At 32.9% G+C, this 21,927-nt stretch overlaps 2 protein-coding genes across 7 annotated transcripts in view; one reads left to right on the top strand and one right to left on the bottom strand.

The window, feature by feature from the left end:
• The first annotated feature begins 580 nt into the window (after positions 1 to 580).
• On the top strand, positions 581 to 13,931 carry LOC113521726 (fanconi-associated nuclease 1-like). 3 transcript variants are annotated; one of them, XM_026907365.3, is made up of 11 exons: positions 585 to 1,393; positions 1,593 to 1,871; positions 2,126 to 2,327; positions 3,041 to 3,271; positions 3,995 to 4,117; positions 5,250 to 5,481; positions 5,751 to 5,944; positions 7,843 to 7,961; positions 8,411 to 8,662; positions 10,921 to 11,093; positions 12,375 to 13,931. In XM_026907365.3, the coding sequence occupies exons 1-11, from the start codon at positions 742 to 744 to the stop codon at positions 12,519 to 12,521; spliced, it is 2,604 nt and encodes an 867-aa protein (XP_026763166.2). In that variant the 5' UTR covers positions 585 to 741; the 3' UTR covers positions 12,522 to 13,931. The 3 variants fall into 3 exon arrangements, with proteins under 3 accessions (XP_026763167.2, XP_026763169.2, XP_026763166.2); XM_026907366.3 differs by lacking the exon at positions 3,995 to 4,117 and having other exon boundaries at positions 581 to 1,393; XM_026907368.3 differs by lacking the exons at positions 10,921 to 11,093; positions 12,375 to 13,931 and adding an exon at positions 10,822 to 10,879 and having other exon boundaries at positions 582 to 1,393.
• A 1,358-nt stretch (positions 13,932 to 15,289) lies between these two features.
• Positions 15,290 to 21,927, bottom strand: part of LOC113521949 (transcription factor HNF-4 homolog) — a 72,001-nt gene continuing 65,363 nt past the window's right edge. For 3 of the 4 annotated variants that reach the window (XM_026907629.3, XM_026907630.3, XM_026907627.3), the window contains exons 7-10: positions 21,085 to 21,216; positions 20,401 to 20,637; positions 19,484 to 19,637; positions 15,290 to 17,054 (exon numbers count right to left, since the gene is read on the bottom strand). In XM_026907629.3, the coding sequence (XP_026763430.1) occupies positions 17,003 to 17,054; positions 19,484 to 19,637; positions 20,401 to 20,637; positions 21,085 to 21,216 (575 nt within the window). In that variant the 3' untranslated portion in view covers positions 15,290 to 17,002. The remainder of the gene's footprint in view (positions 17,055 to 19,483; positions 19,638 to 20,400; positions 20,638 to 21,084; positions 21,217 to 21,927) is intronic. The other variant, XM_026907628.3, reaches the window with a different exon arrangement.

Raw genomic sequence — 21,927 nt, 5'->3', positions numbered from 1 at the left:
TTTAATATGATTCATATCGATCTTTATATACCCCCAAAACATCTCACAGATAACATGCAAGTAATATGTCAGTTTTTTTTCAATTGACCGCTTCAATGTGGTCACGTCTTTGTTGTATGAATCTTATCGTCATTTAGATATAGCTGTATGATAGAAACCATTTATTTTTGAGCATTGGTTACATATAGGTTTTAAATAGCATGTCATTCTTTGTCTATGTTTTTCATACATCAGAGACATAGAATAAGTTATAAATATTATGATAATAATAATAATACTTATGTTCTGTTGACATTTGTTTGATATTTAATAATGACGCTATCGCCAGCTATATGTCAATCTTTTTGTGACAGCTAGTGTTGTATAATAGCGTTATACTAAGTATGCACTAAGTCTATCACAGACATAATTATTACGTGCTAAGAACAAGGAAATACATAGAAGGAATGATAAAATAAAAATTGTAAATCATATGGTTGCCTCCTTTCTTCTTATGTAAACGTAATTAATAAAAAGAGGACGAAAGATACATCATCAGTACTCGCGGCCGTTGCGCGTTGGCAATTTTAGGGGCTCGCTATCTATTTATCTATCTATTAGTACTCTACACTAGTGACAGAAGCCGGACCGAACCTGTGTTTTTATTTACATGTGATGGTCTTTGTTTTGGTTCGTAAATACCAAAATTTTTAATAGTTTGTAAATTATGAAAGTAGCAATTTCATTAATATTTAATTAACGATGAGTAAGCAATTATCAATAGATACATTCTTTAAGTTTTCTAAAATTCAAACGAATACAAATGTTTTGAAAGAAAACGGAGGAGTAAGCGGACAATTTAGTGGTATTAATCATGGTGGTGTAATGAAGAAAAACCGCTTTAGTTTAAAAAAGCCTACAACTCCTTCCAAATCATCTAATATGACTACAGATACAAATACATGGGTTCCAACTGAAAATGTTGATGTTGTGAATTTGATTAGTGACGATGAAGATACTGATCTTATGAATGCAGTTGACTTAGTTGAATGTGTACTAAATTCATCACAATTATCGAGTGCTAGTGATAGTGCTGTGTCTGAATCCTCACAGAGAACTGTAATATATGATATCTCATCTGAATCTATTGATCGAACATTTGTGACACCTAGTAAAATACCAATTACACCTACAAAGTCTCCAATTACACCCACCAGAACTCCTGCATGTCATATCCTTACTCCAACAACTTCCAGTACTTCTAGCCCAGGTTCCAAAAATAAGTTTTATTCACCTACTAAAAAACGCACAGTTGTCAAAAGAAGTCCTGTGAAGAGAAAGTTGGATCAAGATTTTGCTCAAGTTACTGATAATGATGATTATTTTAAAGCATGTGATGGCATGGATGACAAAAGTAAGCTTTAATATTATAAATTATTCAACTTACAAAAGTAGTTTATACAATATTTTTTTAGAAAACTTGATGGGTATGTGTCTTCTGTCTGAAATTGGAAATTCTATTCACGGTTTTTATTCACAGTCTTCAAAGTATCTTTTTTTTTTTTAATATAAGAGAACATTAATATTGATCTTTATCATTAATATATTTTCAGCTATATTTCTTCTTGAGATCATTCACAAGTTCCTTAACAATAAATCTTTAAAAAGATTGTTGTCGGAGGAAAGCCAGCTTCTTCTTTCAAGTTGCATGAAAGTTATAAAGCCTGGAATGATGATAGTCTGTCGTCTATATTGGCGAAAGAGAGGCTGGTACAGGAGTAAACAAATTGAAGATATGACTTTAAAAGTTAAACAGTTGGATGAGTCCAGTTTTCAGGTGATGATTAATTCACTGGTATCAGCTGGTCTACTTGATCAAAATATACCAGGTGGTATGTAAACAAACTAATAACATGTTTCCTGTAATCATCTAAATTTGTGTAATGTAATAATATAATAACAATGTAATTAATATAATGCTATTCTGTATAATTTGTCGTTAATTTAAAATATCAATTTTTATTTAATGATATTTCCAGTTTTAGTCTTATAACTTGCAATGTCAAAGATAAAGTTAATATATGCATGAAATAATTTTTTTTGTACTCTATTTTTTCTGTAAATATTTTTTCCAATTTATTTACAGAATCTGGTCTCAGTTTTGATGATTTTATATCTCTATTGAAAGCTGATGAACTGAAACAAATATGTAAAGAGTTAAAATTGAAAATACAATCAAAATCAAAACAGGATGTTGTGGATATGCTTAAGAAATTCTGTCAATCACAATCTATCAGTAACTATTTTACAGGTAATTTAAAGACAAACTCCAAGAGAGTTATTCAAATGTAAGTACATATTAATATATTTTTGCTTTGCATGGAATTGTTTTTTTATGTATAGATTTTTACTACATTAGGTTTACTTTTACATTATCTATGACAATTGACTATCCATGTAGAATTTGAAGCAAAATATAACAATATTATTAAAAAAAATATATTAGCACACTGATTGTATAATTAGTAATATTTAATATTAACTAACAAAAACATTATCAAATTTATTTTAATAAATTATGACATTACTATAGTGCAGATGTCTATTTTTCTTTAGAATTAATTCTGTACTTTCAGAAATACAATGAGGTAGAAGATTAGCATTGAATATAAATATAAAATGAGTATCAATATTATTATATTGCAAAATTTTTTTAAAGTTGTAAATTTTGTATAGAGAGAGACTTTGTACAAAAGTCGATTGCTTGGGTACCTCTGTCCCATTCATGTTTCAATTTGTTTCAAGCTGTGTTTCGGTTTGAAGGGTGGGATATGGTGTGAATTTACTGGGTATGGAGGAATAACACCTGAGTCCTCAGGAATGGCAATGCATGGGGGGTATCATGTGCGAAACAACTGTTATGTCCATGGTACTGCTCATGTCTATAGGCGACGGTTATCACTTTCCGTCAGGTGTGCCATCAGCTTGTTTGCCATTCTAAGTTGTATAAAAAAAATCCTTGAATAAATAGAATAAAAGAGCAAGCTTATTCTCTTTTCAGTATGAATGAAAAGGCAGGAGTTTGTTATAGACTGTCAGAATTTACTAGGAGTACACTGTACCGACTGTATGTTCTCATGTACTTAGGCATAGATTACAATCATATAAGGGACAAGAAACTAGAACTGTTACTTATAAATGACAAAATAAAAAGGGAAACTTACCCTGTGGATGCAGATATGTCATTGGATGATGCTAGTGTTGTTTTTGAAAGTAAACAACAATTTGACAGGTAAAATTTACTTATGCCATATATTATTATTGTGTATATCATATTCTTCACCTTGTGTGTCCAAGCATAGAGTAGGTCACCCTATCCTTTTCCGTGGGTGTCGTAAGAGGTGACTAAGGGAGGGCGGGTGATGGGCAGCAGCGTCCCTCTTAAACATCTCTAAAAGCTTAACTCCTGTTGTCAACCCATCTGCCAAGAGTGGCAAAACTCCTTTTATTGAGAAGCAGCAGTGGACAGTTAATGGCTGAAATAGTATCATATTATGTTATATATGTCATTATATTTACATATTGATGATATTAGTATGATTAGAATGCGTCAAATAATTTTATTATAGGGAGATTTTAATTAAATATTGTGGAAATATGTTTTGACTGCGAAGACAAAATGTTTGTATGATTAGCTTTTGTTTTAAAAGAGTATGAAATTACTTAGAGGCATAGTAGCCAGTCTTTAGGAGTGATAAATCATGAGATGTCCTGTGCTGACAGCACAGTGTATCCTGTGATTCACATTTACGTGATGGTTAGCACTTTTTATTAGATGATTTCCCTGCTTTTTATTGCCATTGTAAGTTTTAAAATATTTTAATAGACTTCAAACCATGGGCAAATAGTGTTTTGAGTCAGTATATATTGTAGTATTTCTTTTATTTTTGAATGACTGATTGCAGTTGAAAGTTGGGTACCTGTTTACTATTATATATTATTATATTTGTTTTAGTTATATGGTAGCTCATTTAATTTATGAAGGTTTTTTGGAGAAAACAGATCTGAATGAAAAGTGTGCCATTGTTACAAATGTGTATAGCTTATACAAAGATTTTTCCAAGGAAGAAATTTTACGGTGAGTACATACTTACATGCATACAATATATAATTATAATATATATTTATGCATCTTCCCTGTTAATTTTTTTGTTGGGATATTTAAATAGAGACAGAGAGAGAGCATTGTACTGATAATTAATTATTTATAATAAAATATACCTTTTGAAGGAAACAATGAAGAGTATCTGTCTATCTATCTATTATTTTATTATATTAAAACACAATGGCAATAATTGATTAGTATTCTGGTTAACTATTATTATAACAAACAATATTAAGCTAACAAATTGCTGCATTACTCTTGTTTTTTGGAGCGTTTTCCTGGCAAGTAAAATTTCAAGCTGTAGATAGAATTGTAAAAATTTATATTTGTATAAAAAGATTATTTCTATTCTATTTTACTTGTCCATATTTCACCAACGGTATTAGAATTTAATGTAGCACAAGAGCAAGTTCATACTGTAAATTTATAATTAATTTCAATTGTTTAATATTTCTGTTGTTAATAGAGAGTTAGACGAATATTTGAATTAGACTTAATTTTGTGGTCTGGGTCAAATTCATAACTAGAAAACCCCAAAAATAAATCTCAAATACAAATATTTGTCAAGTTTCCATTTATATCAAGCACATTATTATATTCAAATACAGACTAACTACCTACTTAAAAAAAGAATTGATTCATTGTAATAATGATTAATAATGAAAAACTTACTTATGTCATATATTATCCCTCACCAGATCACTTTGTATAAAAGTCGATAGTTTGGGCACCTCTGTCGCATTCGTGTTTAAACCGTGAAGCAGTTGTTGTTGTTGTAGTTGTATGGCTGTGTTTCGGTTTGAGAGGTGGGATATGGCGTGAATTTACTGGGTACAGAGGAATAACACCTGAGTCCTCAGGAATGGCAACGCATAGGGGGTATCATGGGCGAAACAGTATACTCTGTTATGTCTACATCTTACGTGTACTGCTCATGTCTATAGGCGATGGTTATCACTTTCCATCAGGTGGGTCGTCAGCTTGAAATTTTTTTCAATTTTGCCATTCTAAGTTGTATAAAAAAAACATAACATTGTTATCATAAAATATGTGTATGTATTAAAAAGAACTTTCTGTATTATCTAATATACTTTCTTCCTTACAGCTATAAGTCGCTTCCACCGTGGTTGCGTCGATTTACACCTAGCAATATATACGTGAAAATATTAGATGCTGGAATACAAGAATTAAAGAAACACAAATCGATAGAATACTATGAGCTTGCTGTGGAAATTCTCGATTTACTTATATCACAGATTGCTTTTAGACAGCACAAAAAAGCTGAATGGTACATGGAGAAAGCGATAATATTACGTTATCTAGGTAGGAATGATGAGGTACGTTCTTAAAGTATTCATTAACATATCCTGGATCATTTATTTATGATAATATTGAAAAGCATTATTAATGTTATTATTAGTGTGAAGGTATGGAGTAGCTCTTTGATGTCAAAAGATGTAGGCCATCTTCTTTATATATATGACACTTAATATGTATTTAAGTATTATTTATACTTGTTACTACTGCAAAGAAGACAACAAAGATATATATATATATATATATATATTAGTGGCGTTGAAAATTTTATACAATTCATAATTTTCAGGCGGCGGAAGTATTATTACAAGGATTTAATTCAGATCTTCCAGAAGATGCTAAAGATAGTTTACGACCGCGAGCTCGGAATATAGCTAACCAAGCTAGCCAGCAGTTAAAGTCTGATCTATTGCGACAAGCCGATAAAGAGACTATATTAGAGAATAAACTGCCTGCCAATCATATCTGCAAACAACCAATGGAGTAAGTATTGTTTCTGTGATAAAACTGAGTATTTTGCATCATTTTATCCTATATTTGTAGACTTATTTACGAGCACTTTTAAATAGTAATTTTTTTATGAATGCAAGGTTCGGAAAGTTGTTATCAGTTGAGAAGAGCCTCAACAGTTACTCTTTTAAATCTCTGTTAACATTATGTGCATTTATTTTAAATGTACTATGTCTTACATGGTCGTTAAAAGCCCGTGCATGATCGACTAACATCATGTATATTTGTCATTCAAGTAACTAATCGTTTAGCGCGGGGGGAAAGGGATTGTTAGCAATGGAGTTCGAGATTGCTAGCAATATGCCCCTATTAGGTCGACCTCCACGTGGTTCCCCCTGGAAACCATCGTGAACAATTCTTGTTGAATTCGTCACGATGGGCTAACTGACCTGCTTCATCCTCATCTATCATCCCTCACTGGTGCCCCGCCGGTGTATACCAATAGCGCGGGTGGGGTTACCATTCCATTATCACCCATTAAAAAAATCGTTTAGCGCGTAATAGGCTTTGTTCAAAAAGTGTTATTTTTATAGCAGTTAATAAACGTATTAAAGGTAGACCCAAAAAATCCTATTACACAGACACTATAATCTTTAAGCTTCTCAGTAGATTTTTATGGATATGCGAACATTCGATTCCATTCGTCTGAAAAAGAAATTGACTTGAGTATTTTTTATTGAATATCTACGAAATGAGGTCGCAGTGACTGATGTGGTGGTGTGCCTGAAAGCGCATATAGCTCTTGGCATTCTGCAAAATACGCATTAACCTAACTGTATTGGGGGGAAAAGGGATTGTTAGTAATGAAATTTATCAACGTCATTGCTAGCAATACACCCTATCAGGTCGACTTCCACGCGGTTCTCCCTGGAAACCATAGTGGTTAATTCTGTTTCAATTGGTCACTATGGGCCAACTGACCTGCTATCATCCTCATCAGTCACTCTTCACTGGTGCCCCGTCAGCGTATACCGATAGCGCAGGCGGGGATTATATTACATCTCCACTTTAAAAAAAAAAAACTCGACTGCATTCAATATGCACGTATCAGTATGCAGTAGAATAGACGTTTTGTAAAATTAGAGCTTAACCGACTGCGTTCCGCGGAAAGCGCACATGGTTGACTGGGTTGTTAAAATGACAATGGTATAAGTATCATGCAAATATTGTACACTTTTTAAAATATATAATAAAATATAATAGTAGCGTAAAATCATTATTGTTATTCTTATACATGTAACACTGTAATAGATAAGACATATTTAAATTACAAGTTACAAGATCTTACAAATATTTCTATTTATGTTTTTTTAATATTTCTATTTATTTATAGTTTAATGTTTAAAATCTTACAACCCGAATTCATGACAGTTTTTCCAAATTTGTTCTATTACCTAGGATTACCTAGGAAGTATTTTTATTGATCTTTTTATATTCTAAGGTCGTCAATTGGTGACGAAAGTGACAGATAGAGTGCGCACTTCATTGATTGTAGTATTTTTTTATATACAACTTAGAATGGCAAACAAGCTGACGGCCCACCTGATGGAAAGTGGTAACCGTCGCCTATAGACATGAGCAGTACCATGGACATAACAGAGTGTTCTGTTTCGCTCATGATACCCCCCATGCGCTGCCATTCCTGAGGACTCAGGTGTTATTTCTCTGTACCCTGTAAATTCACGCCATATCCCACCCTTCAAACCGAAACACAGCCATGCAAACACAACAACAGTTTGTTAGTATTGCTTGATGGGGGATTGCGTGGTGCTGCTGTTCGAATAGAGTACTTGTTACATAGTGTATATAGTTCAATGTTCTCATCACATTGCATTCATAAAGAGTAAATAAATAAAAGAGTATGTTTTCAGACGTGCTCAACAACGCGGCAAGTTGAAGTTTAAGACTCGTGTGGGTGGTGAGTTGACGGTACAGGATGCCGAGGATTACTGCATAACGCATTACATAGACAGTGGAAAATATACGCACGGTAATTATATTATATATATTTAATAATTTTCAATGTCGATAAAAGACTACAAATTAAAATGTAGTCGAACGTAAAAAAGTATGTTCGAATTAACAACCTTCTCCTTTGTGAATTTAGTGATGACAAGAGAAATATTAAGATGATGGAGAAACTAATTTAGAACTTTAGGGCTCCACGCATGTGTGATATATTCTGTAATATAGTATCCATAGTGCTGTTCACATTTATAGGTAACAATTATTATTTACCATCCGTTAATAATATAATAATAATATTTCTTTATTTATAGATTACAAAGATCCATTTTTGTTAGTAACAATTGACTTAAACTATGTTAGTAGAAAAAAAAAAAGTTAAGCCCCATGTTCTCCGTTTAAAGCTGTATGAAAAACAACTGAGAACAAATGAGATTAAAACAAAAACTAATTCTATATTTTATTGTATTATAGGCAAACATTGGGAAGGCAGATTTGCCATCACCATTTTCTTCTTGCTCTTCTGGGACATCATATATTCGAAGCCACGTGGTGTAGTGGGCATATTCCTGAGTCGCTTTCAAATGTACCCGTTGGATATGTTCAGTGACAGTTTCTATATGAATAGAAAGGCGTTGATAGACAAAAGACTGGAGTTGATAAAGCACAGCACTACAGAAGATATGTTGAATCTCATGAATTGCACTTGGGACAGCAGACCGGAGGGTAAGTGTATCTATCGCTTTATACATCATCATTCTTATGTCTTTTTTCATTTATTTAGCCGGCACAGTATGTATTCCACAATCAATCATTTTTTTATGCAACTTAGAATGTCAAACAAGCTGACGGAGGGGGGAAAGGGATTGTTAGCAATTTGCCCTATTAGGTCGACCTCCGTGTGGTTTCCCCTGGAAACCGTCGTAAACAATTCTTATTGAATTCGTCACGATGGGCTACCTGACCTGCTTCATCCTCACCTATTATCCTTCACTGGTGCCCCGCCAGTGTATACCGTTAGCGCGGGTGGGGTTACCATTCCATTATCAACCGTTAAAAAAAACAAGCTGACGGCCCACCTGATGGAAAGTGATAACTGTCGCCTATAGTTATGAGTAGTACCATAGACATAACAGAGTATACTGTTTCGCCCATGATATTCCTCATTGCCATTCCTTAGGACTCAGGTGTTATTCCTCTGCACCCTGTAAATTCACTGCCATATTCCACCCTTCAAACTGAAACACAGCCATGCAAACACAACTGCTTCACGGTAGAAACACGAATAGGACAGAAGCACCCAAGCAAACGACTTTTGTACATTCTCTGGTAAAGACGCAATTTGTATAAATTGCGTCACGCTTGAGCTTACTTTTAACCATAAAAACTAAAAAAATCCTCAAATTTATTAGTCGAAGCCACCGGGACCCTCAGATATTTCTTATTTTCTAAGTGACAAAATGTGCATCGTGCTTGTATGTCGTATAAATGTATAAAACCTGCTGACTTAAGCCTACGGCCAATTTACAGATGACAAGCGGTAAAAGTAACTAAACACATTTGCTTTTCTTAATTTATTTATTTTACACTTTATTACATCAAGTAAAAAAATAATAAATACAGTCAAGCAATCTCTTCCAGACATCCGTTAATTTGTTTTATTTTTAATTTACTTTTCTTAAAACATTTCTTAGCACTAATGGTAATATGTATTAATGAAGAGAAAATAATATAATAATATAATTTTTGTTTTTATTTATTATTCGAGAGTATTATTTTATTTATTTTTTATTTATATATTATATTATTATTCGTCTTTATTCACTATTTATTTTTATTACTAACTAGCTATACGGGTCGGTCTCGATCCGGGACGGCTCTTTTCTTATCTTTGCATTAATTAAAATTCCTGTAATTAATAGGTCAAAGTTTTATATACAAAAAAAAAAACTCAAGAGTCGATCGATCGAAGAGTAAAAATGAAATTTCAAAGTACAATCATAAGGCTGCGCTCATACCTAACGAGTATATATTTAATCGCCGACAAGTTTGGCATAATGTTTATACGTAATAAAAGATTGTGTAACACTTTCAAACCGATTTCAATAGAGGCAAGACCATTTATTTTGATTGTTAAACTAAACTACTGAATCAATTTTAAACAAGTTTCTATGACACCAGTCTGTAAGTATATCCTTCCAAATGTAAAGATATTTTCCAAATCAGTTTTAAAACTGAGGGAATTATGAGTTAACAAACACAAAAAAATAACCGAATTGAGAGCTTCCTTTATGAAGTCGGTTAAAAACCTCAATATTCACGGTGAAATCCCAAGTAACGATGATAAGGCTGCGTTACATTTATTGAGTGAGTCGGTAACTGATTTGATTGTAATCCGATAGCTTATTTGCCACCTAAACTCGCTAGTGTTCCGTGGTGTACAAGAAAACTCATTCGGATCGTATAGTTGAGAAACGCTGTTACAGATCCTGGTGGGTGGTTAAATTTTTCATACATACGTACACATTGTCGTCGATTCTAAGAAGCCATTTCCTTAAACTTATCCGTAAAATTTATATGTGATATCACGGCTAAATCTTTGTCCTAAAGACCAATATTATCTAAATATTATATATAATAATATTTACCAGAGGGAGACTATGTACAAAAATCGTTTGCCTCTGTCTTATCCCTATTCGTGTTTCTACCGTGAAGCAGTTATGTTTGCATGGCTGTGTTTCGATTTGAAGGGTGGACTATGGTATTTACATGGTACAGAGAAATAATACCTTAGTCCTCACGAATGGCAACGCAGAATTGAAAAGTTCATCCTTTTTCTAAACATTTAAAAAATTTAAGCCACGCTTCTGTTTTGTTTCGCGTAGATTTCTCTGCTTTTTAATTATACTTAAAAATGGCTAATGGCAATTTAAAGCACAAAAATAATAAAGTGAAGCCGTATTATATGAGCCATGTGTATTGAGGCGAGGTGTCGGGCGTGTGGTTGGCTGGTGCGGAACGGGCGGCGTGTACGGCGGCGGCACGAGCGCTGCAGCCGGCCGGCGCGGCAGCCCTCTGCCAACGCCTCGCCGTTCACTACCGTTACTGCAGCGCTGGCTTCCCCGACCTCACGCTGTGGAACGTGCACACCAACCAGGTACGCGCAAATACCACCATACACATTTGTATTCATGAGTAAAGGTATTTTTGATGGGTGAAAATGGAATAGTGACACCGCCTGCGTTATCGGTATACGTTGGCGAGGCACCAGTGAGAGATGTTGGATGAGGATGAAAACAGGCCAGTTAGCTCATCGTAACGAATTTAACAAGAATTAACCGCAAAGGTTTCCAGGGTGAACCGGGTGAAGGTCGGCCTGGAGGGGTATTTTTTTTAATGTATGATAATGGAATGGCAGTCCCGCCCGCGCTATCGGTATACACTGGCAAGGGACCAGTAAGGTATGACAGGTGAGATTGAAAGAATTGATTGGTGAGAGAAAAGGCAGGTCAGTTAGCCCATCGTGATAAATACACCTGAGATTCAGCACGATGGTTTCCAGCAGTGGGACTGGCAGTTCGAATTACTAATAATCCCTTTCCCCCCAAGGAGCAATAGAGCTGTTTCAAAAAAGTACCCACCCCTACTCGTGGGAGGAAGGAGAAAGGAATTGTTGTATTGGGGTTTAACAGCTCTATTGATAGCTTATATATATATATTTATACCCTTTCAGGTCAACCTCCATGTGGTTTTCTTGGAAACCAACCATTGCCTAGGTTATTTAAATTTTGATATGTTTATCTTCATTTTTGTTTAGTCAATAAAATATTTATTGATTTCTATAAATATATATCTATTGTATGTTCTGGGTACAGATGAATAACACCTGAGTCCTCAGGAATGGCAACGCATGGGGGGTATCATGGGCGAAACGGTATACTCTGTTATGTCTATGGTACTGCTCATGTCTATAGGCGACGGTTACCACTTTCCATCAGGTGGGCCGTCAGCTTGTTTGCCATTCTAAGTTGTATAAAAAAAAAATGTCTGACAATATTTGGGTATATTCTTTCTCTTTTTAGAGACTTTAATCGGTTATGTTAATCGTAATATTTATTACGAATGTTCTTGTTGTTATATACTTTTTGTAAAAGTGCGTAATATATTGCAATAACTATATGTTGTGGTTATAATATCTATATATTGGCTCAATAAGGGATATATTAAATATCGGCTATCGAATATATAACATTTTTTTTTTCTTCCATCTGTCTTGAAGAACTTTATATATAGCTAATGGAGCTGTACCGATATTACTCATACCTCTTTGTTTTTTCAAAATAAAATGTAATAATAAATAAATATTATTACAAATACATTTGTACTTTTCCATGAATTGTTATAATAAATGCTTGACCTCATTTTTTCATCAACACAGATTAAGTTCGTGGAAGTGAAAACAGATACAGACAAACCGTCTATGAAGCAGATACAGTGGATGCATTATCTGAAACAAAACGGTATTGAGACTGAGTTCTGTTATGTTGGAGTTAACACCACTAGGAGTAAATCTAGAGCCAGCTAATAATTTATAAAACAAAAAAATCTTATTAAACATACTCGAATACTTTTAGGTATAGGCTTGTGGTTTAGGTTAAAGATCTGTATAATATGTAAGTTAGTGATGCTCTTTGTTTTTAATCATTGACAATGTTATTAACAGTATATTTGATTGTCCGGTTTTAATAATAATATTGTAATTTTTATTGAATGTAATTTTTATAATTTTCTATCTATGGAAGGGTTTCATTAGAAGTTCTTTCGCCTATCATTTGCTTTGTGGATATTTTTAATAACCAAATATATTATCTATATTTGGTTATATATATAGTACATTACTGCAGCAGCCAGCAACTGAGGCATTGATGGACGAACGTGCAAATGTGGGCCGACGCGTAGTCGAGGCACACATACGTGAGTCCATCAATGCCTAGTTGTGGCCAAGGCTTGTATATACTTGTTACCGATTTTGAAAATTTTGTTCTTATTGGAAACTATTATTTTTTTTTATTCTCCTGAACGCTTTGAGCATAAGGGAGCATTATCGTTCGTTATGGACAGTTAAAGTAATAAATAGCTAATATGATAATGTGCAAAAATGTTTATGTAATATATAAAATTCTCATGTCACAATATTTGTTCGCGCTAACCTCTAAAACCGCAAACCTGTTTTAATGAAATTTTGAAATGTGTATTGTTTGTTTTAACTTGAAAGATAGGATAGTTAACAGATTCTGATTCACTTAGATGGTGGTAGCAGGAAAAACGTTTGCTGATTTAAATATGTTTGCCATAAATTAAATTGAAAAGTTATTTAAAAAAAATTTTAAATAGAAATATATTTGTACTTATTTGTAAAATATTACGATGCCAAAAAATTTCAATTGGCAAAATGTTGGTTAACTGTGATATTTGTTATTTGGAAGACGGAAAGAAAAAATATAGTTTTGTATATGCGAGTATATGTGGTTATAAGTCAAAATTATTATATTAATGCGAGTGATAAATCATTAATAATATGCATGCACAAAATTTATCTATCTCTAAATGAGTTGAGAAATTACGTACGTTAGATAGGTACGGATTTAAAATCTGTTGAGATAAAAGTATAATTTTTATATTTTAATTCTAGAATGCTGTGTTCAGATACAGTTATAGAAGTATATAGCCATTGGCCTATACAGAGTCTTTTAATATGACTAGTATTGGTAGTTAGCTTTACTAATAATAGTAAATATATAGTATTTTATACAAGACACTATAGTACAGGTGAAATAGTATCATAAAATTCTTTTTTATTGTTAGAGACATTTTGTAACTGACCGTTTGAACGAGTTTAATATCACGACAAGAAAGCTAAATGTATGCAATATTACTTTATATTATGTACCTATTTTGTTATTTTTATTACATTATAATAAACATATGTAAAATATATTGTTTGTTTTTCTTCGTAACCCATTCTTAAACGTTGATCGACTTACCAGAGGGAGACTTTGTACAAAAGTTGATTGCTTGGGTACCTCTGTCCCATTAGTACTTCTACCGTGAAGCAGTTGTGTTTGCATAGCTGTGTTTCGGTTTGAAGAGTGGGATATGGCGTGAATTTACAGGGTACAGAGGAATAACACCTGAGTCCTCAGGAATGGCAACGCATGGGGAGTATCATGGGCGAAACAATAGGTATACTCTGTTATGTCCAAGGTATTGCTCATTTCTATAGGTGATGGTTACCACTTTCCATCAGGTGGGCCGTCAGCTTGTTTGCCATTCTGAGTTGTATAAAAAAAAAAGAAAAAAAAAATTAAATGCAAAGGATCTCTCACAATAAGAAACGGAAACTGGTAAATCTAGAAATTTACTGGAGTTCATTTATGTTCTAATGTATGTCTGGCATCTCGCTTTATCGCCTTATAATTGCATCGTGTTTGTTTACGACTTATGCTTTAATTTCTTTAGTTTCAATTTCAACGATAAAAAAGATGTTTTGCATACGTTTATCAGTAAATAGGTACTATGAGTTATCTGTGTCATGAATGTCATATCATTTAACGTTATCAGTTCATGACATTGTAATAAGTACTAATGTTAATGTAATTATTTTTTAAACAAAACCGATTCTATTAGTCAATAACTATATATATAGGTAAATAAAAAATATACACATGTTTTCCTTGTACATACCGATATTAGCGATGTCAGCAGTATCGGCGTTATCTGTAATATTTTTGTATTGCAAGAACCGCGTCAACAGAAGAAAAGGCTACATGGATGTGACAGAGAAACCATCCGAGTTAACACCGGACGAGTAATGAATTTGATCCTATTTTGGCTATTGTTCTAATATAAATACGTAATTTAGCTTTGAAATGTCTTTTTTTCTTTTTATACAACTTAGAATGGCAAACAAGCCGACGGCCCACCTGATGGAAAATGGTAACCGTCGCCTATAGACATGAGCAGTACCATGGACATAACAGAGTATACTGTTACGTCCATGATACCCCCCATGCGTTGCCATTCCTGAGGACTCAGGTGTTATTCCTCTGTACCTAGTAAATTCACGCCATATCCCACCCTTCAAACCGAAACACAGCAATGCAAACACAACTGATTCACGGTTGAAACACGAATGGAACAGAGGTACCCAAGCAATCGACTTTTGAAATGTGCAATATGAAAGTTGTTTCATTACAACATATTTAAGGAATATGTTCTAGTACGTATTTTGATCTGTAGAAGTTATATTTAATGGTGTTCCGTTAAAATTAATTTATAAATAAATAAACACGCTTGTGTAACATATTATTTATTAAAATATATTCTACTAAAAATCATAACATAGTATGTACAGGTCAACAATACACCCAGCCTACAAAATGTAGGAAAATAAGGCACCTATTAAGACTTATCTATAATATATGAAAACTTTCAACTTTACAAAACCCATAACATACCAATTCCTTATCTACTATTTAAATAACTTTCACCGACAATGGTAAATTTATAACATCAAACAAGCTGTAAAGGTTGAGCATTTCGTTACAATAATCATATAAACTGATAGTAAATAAATTCTTATAATATTAAACTAATTAAATTGTCACTTTAAAAATTACACGCTCATTCGTGGGACGTAGAAATCTCGGTGCGAGTAAAGGCGCGCATTTGGATAAATGCCTAAAAATTTACATTCTACCTATATGGATACAAAAACGTATGAACAAAAAATACATTTTACAAAACGACGTTATACGTTTGGTAACTAAAACTTTAAGACTATTTAGTCGACTATGAATTTCAAAGACCACCGTTACCGTACTTAGAAATACAAAATACTATATACAAACACAAAATATTATGATTACAGATACAATAGAAACGGTATCAATTGCAAATATCTCGTAAAAAGTTCACTTTTCAGGTTGGCAAATGATATTTTTCTTACTACACGATTTCCTTTTCACACAGCCAAAGGAAGTGATTACACTTACAAGTTTCCTAAAACTTATTTCTAATTTTTGTATAAATAACTCTCATAGTTAATATACAATATAAATTGGCAAATTTATATCTACACTTATGTATGTATATATATATATATATATATATATATATATATATATATATATATATATATATATATATATATATATATATATATCTTTCAATAATTATAGGCACTTCGGTAAAAATGATTACAAAACCGGCGAATAATACAAACAAGACAAGGTTGTGTTACTTTAAACAAAATAATAAATATACAAGGATAAATATATTCAACCAAAAATTATATACAAATGTAACTTTCTAGACGGCGCTGCGTTATGCCACTGGTCACGTCAGTCTCCCCTGTTTCCCCAAATGGTAAAAAGATGGCAAAGGAATGACAAATTGCGATGATAAATGAGAGAAGAGTTGCTGAAAGGCTGCTCGATTCCTACTTATGACTGATATACTGGGTACTGGTCTGGAGTCAATAACTAATTTTGTCAGAGAGAATGAATGAATCTGTTAAAGAATTTGAATTTGTGAGTCCTAGACTTCTTTGGATACGATTGAACTTGGTTTTATTTGTAGGTATTTTTGTTGGACGACGAAGGATGTTAAGACGAGAATGGACGTATGGTGGGATGGTGAAGCGAAAGAAATGGTGGCTGTAAAGAAAAAGACATGAGTGTATTTATTGCCCACCAGAGCGTGCGTTTCGCGTTTTGTTCCTACCCTAATGGGAGACAGACGTGACAGATATATAACTTTCTAGTACTCGATGTGATACAAAAATGCTAAAGAATTATGGCATTGGTATGTACATCATAATTATGTGTCGTCGAATGAACGAATTATCTTTTAGTATTCGAAATTGCCAATGCAATTTTATATAATTTAAATTGACAAATAATAAAAGCAGTCTGATTTGATATGTACGTAATATACAATGATTTTAATACTATAATATATTTGGACGCAATGAAGATTTACCAAACGTAAGTCACCTTGTTTTCACTATAACGACATAAATTCGGCGCTCTTCATTGGTGTTGGGGGATCAGGGCTCCTGGTCAGAAACAATTAATATAATATTATACTATAATTCCATATTGAACCCAAATCCAATTAACTAATAACATACACGTTCTGGCAGAATATTCTAGTACTTTTTTTTAAAACTATAAGTATTCCACCTATAATAGATTATTTAAGGCGTAAAAAACCGCTTTATACTCTGTATTATTTATATAACTCGCTGAAATTAGAAGCCTTTTGTTTGGGAATAATATTAACAGTATATAACTACAGATGAAACTAGAAAGTTCATCTGTTGTAAACACGAAATTCTATTATTTTATTTTCTGTTATTATTACAGTAAAGCAGTTTTTTAATCCTGTAGATCTTGAAGTTAGGAAACTGTATGCCAGAATACACTGACAATATGCCAGGGCACAGTTTTGAATATTCCACCAGTGCATATTAGTAGTTAAATAATTTATTAAATAGTGATAATATTTTTATATGTTAATTATCATAACATAATAATGATAATTACTTTATGCAGTAATTATCGTAAGATTTGTTTATATATTTAAACATTAAAGGTAATGGTTCATGATTTTTTATGTGTCATTTAGTTACCTATGACCATTGCAGTAGGTGGCTAGGTATACAATGTTTACTGTACCTACAAAATGTTGACTAATGATAATGAGATCTACATTACAGTGATGATTATGGGATTACTATCACCTTATTTTATGGTCACCTTTGAAATGGAAGACAGTGGAGTATGTGGCACTTACGAAAACTGGAACCCCGTTTGATAAAATAAAGTCAAACTAAGAATTGTTTGTCAATTCGTGGCCTTTCATTATCGTGTAGATTTATAGCGAAGTAAAAATTACAGATCTTTATATAAATACGATAACATTTAATTATTTAAAATTTTATATCGCAAAATATGTGTGTGGCCAAATCGCTTTCAATTGTGACAATATGGGACCAACACGGGTGTAACTTATTCATTGCAAAATTGGAAAATAGGTAAAGAATTAGCGACATCGCGTCACATACAAAATTACATACGTATTTTTGTGTTAATTATAAAAAGACGAATAAAACGTCTTTGGTACAGTATTGTGCTATATAGATGGTCACAAACAATAATAATAATAATAAATCTCTTTATTTTCAGGTATATACCCATAGTTAACATTTTTATATTATTATTTAAATAAATTGTTATTATTATTTTTAAAATATACATCAATTATAAAATACCAATTTAAATTATTTCGTTATAAAATCTCTTGTCGTCAGGTATGCTGTGAGAAATACAGTCTTTACAATATTATTACTTGTTGTCATTAATCTGTCATGAAATTTTGCCTATATATGTTATTAGAAACTACACTATATGCGTAGGCTTAAAAACTTGGTAGAGAAAATCTTGAGATTGCAATTGTAGTTATGTCAAACGGGGTCCAGGTCCATTAATAAAAGTCATTTTGTTAGCATCATTAGATATGAATGTATAATGAAAATATATATTATAAAATCTGTAAAAATCCATAGTTCATAATTTTGTAATCAAGTATAAAATTACTATGATAACAATATCGGCAATAAAAATTAGCAGCCAATGTTCATAACAGTTCAGAAGGTTAACCCAAACAACAATAAGTTCTATAAACAAAAGTAATATTTGGAATAAAAGAAAGAAAAAAAAGAACAGAGCCTAATAAATAAGGTTGACTACAATGTTAAGTTTGGGAACCTCAGGAATATTGACTTATTTAAAATTAAAATTAAAATTTTACTCTATATATTAGGTCATTCATATTTCACTCAAAAACAATTTCACAAACATTGGATAATCCAGTCTTACTTTCAAACGTAAATATGCCTAAATACATTATTTAATTATTAAGGCACACATTATAGTCTGTTCTCTATTAATAATTCTATGCATGCAATAAGTATTAACTACACATACAGCTTGTATATGTAGTTGGTATACTTCCATTTTATAATCAACATATTATTTTTTAATAATATAGTAGTAAATAAAATGATACAGGAAAATATATTTTGTCGATAGATGATGTTACTGGATAGATTAATTACGAGAAAATAAGTCCCAAATTCCAGTGATTTTCCTAGAGAATTAAACTAAACGCATGTATAGATGCGAGCAAAAAACTTGAGTATTTCTCTAACACAATGCGACTTGTGTAATAACATTTTACGTACAATGGAACTGCGCGAATTACATTCTTTATGGGTCAAGTTGTTTGCTGCGAACTAGTGTTGTAAATTGATATCACATACTATTATATATTATACGAGTATTGCGACCGTCATTTATAATAAACGATTTGTCAAAAGGCACATTTATTGTCACAATGGCCAAATATCAAAATTTGTGATGGTCAATTTACAACAACCGTGAGCTCTATTAGTCCCTATACCCGGAAGGCAAGTCTGCTCACATGTTGGGTTCTTGCTTGAAGGGCACTGGCTCCAGGAAGGCGGGCTCCGGTAACGGTAGTTGAGGCACTAGAGGTGGTGATGATGCCGACATAGGGGATCCGCCCGCAGCCATCTCCGCTGGCTGCTCTTCTATGTTTGCGTCTGTGGATGCTCCTGGTGGTTTAAGAATAACATTATTATAATTTACTGAATTCTGAGATATCGAATGATGAATGAATAAAAACTATTATTTCTTACAAAAAAAGTACTTAACATAAGTAGAAAAAAGGCATTACAAGATGGAGCAAGACAAAGAGCAACAATGGGTGGCCTTAATCACTAAATAGGGATTTATTTCGGCAACCATAGGAACGAATTATTGTCTCGCCTCGCCATAAGGTCCCGAATCGTTGCCTCTTTACCTTGCATTTATGTAATTAAGCATTCATTTTGTGTAGGAATTGTTAATCTTTATAATCTGTATCATTTTTTAAAGGGAACAATAAAGTTTTCATTTATTCATAATGTTGCAGTCAGAAAAGTTGCATAACAGAGGTGAGTCTAAACAAGTGTCTGTGATAATTGAGTTTAACAATTTCTTCCATTGTCAGAGAATTGGGAATTAAAATTACAAAAGTTAGTGTTTGTCAGATTCAAACTGCAGCACTAACCAGTCTTATATATTGCGAATTAATCTAATCTTATTAACTAGTCGTTTCCCGCGGTTATAAATACATAAAATAAATAATACACAAAGTATCCTATGTGTTAACAAACATCCAAATGACTTTACAAATTTTTACATGTGTATTATAACTAGGATGAGAAATTTTGCAAAAATGTTTGTATGTTTGGTGAAATTTGACAAACGGGTATCACGATATATGCCGCGAAATCCGCGGGAAACGCTAGTACCAAAATATTTTGGAGTTATTACCACCGAGCAGCATCTCTTGCAGTAGGCTGTCGACGTGTGCGACCCCGAAGAGCTTCGCGAATTGTATTTGCTCGATCATTTGCCAGGTGATGCTCTGTAGGGGCGGTAGACACAGCAAGAGTTCCCCGAACCGTCCGCGACCGTCGTACTGCCGGTCACTTATGTAGTCCTCTAAGTTGATTTGGATTTGGTAGCGGAGCTGCTTGATCTTCTGTGGCTGGGACAGGCCCTTTGCATCTGCGGAGTTTAAATTTTAGTTAGTGTATCATAAGAAATGAATCATTAAAACGATCCGATTGAAAAATCGGCTCAACCAATAGTCATTAAGTTTGATATACACGTACAGTTTGGAATGAAGAAGGAAAGGCTGCTATTTATCTCGGGCACGTGGAACAAGTTTTTTTTGATGGGTGAAAATGGTATGGTAACCCCGCCTGCGCTAATGGGATACGCTGGCGGAGCACCAGTGAAGGGTGATAGATGAGAATGAAAACAGGCCAGTTAGCCCATCATGATGAATTCATCAGGAATTAACCATGATAGTTTCCAAGGAGAACCGCGAGGAGGTCGACCTGGTTGGGTATATTGCTAGCAATGGGATTCTCAGTCTCCATTACTAACATTCTCTTTCCCCCCCACGTGGACCAAGTTGTGAATATATAAATAAAATTAAGGATTACTAACTGGGATCGAAGAATACGATTGCCTTGAGGCAGGCAAACTCCGTGTCATCAATATCGATCTCTCGCAGAGGCTTCACGATCTCGTCCATCACACGCACACCAATCATGCTGATATCTATGTCCATGCGGCCGTCTGTAACCAATTAAACATTTTATCAACAAAAGTATATAAAAAAAAGTTATAAACAATTAATTATGAACAATTAAAGCTGACTTCCTGAAAGTGGGAAAAAAAGTAATGTCGTAACGGCTTAATCAATCACGTGACTTATATGTTATTGCCAAGTCGAGATATCGTAAAGAAAAAAAAGGAATTTTTCCGTCTTTGTTCAAATGTTATCTAATGATACGTTGGTAGTTTGTAGACAAGTGACAATGGATTTATAAATACGTTTACGCTTTAAATCAGCCATGATTCAATAATTCAATTGAAATATGATTTTTATATTTTAATAATATTATTCTATTTGATTCTGAGGCATTATTTGTCTAAATTTATGTCTAAAATAACAATTTAATATTACAGCGAAATCTTTACTCAAAAGACGAGTTTGAATAAAAATTCTAATAGACTTAAGTTAGTATTATTATAAATTTAGTTTATGATGGGTAGAGTAATGAGAGATAAAACAGTAATTTTGCGAAACTATTAAATTATAATGTTTTAGTTAAGAGATAAGCTTAGAGAAATATCTCAGAATCTCAATGACAGAAATATATGTATAACGATGTAATTGGCTTCACATTATATATACTATAAAGAGGAAAGATTTGATTGTTTGCAATGAAAAAACTTAAAAGTTTTTGAATTTATTCATTGCAAACAAACAAATCTTTCCTATTC

Source organism: Galleria mellonella, unplaced genomic scaffold (assembly GCF_026898425.1).
Source record: "Galleria mellonella isolate WM207_F2 unplaced genomic scaffold, CSIRO_AGI_GalMel_v1 utg63, whole genome shotgun sequence".
NCBI lineage: Eukaryota > Metazoa > Arthropoda > Insecta > Lepidoptera > Pyralidae > Galleria > Galleria mellonella.
This window is presented reverse-complemented; position numbering and strand designations above follow the sequence as displayed.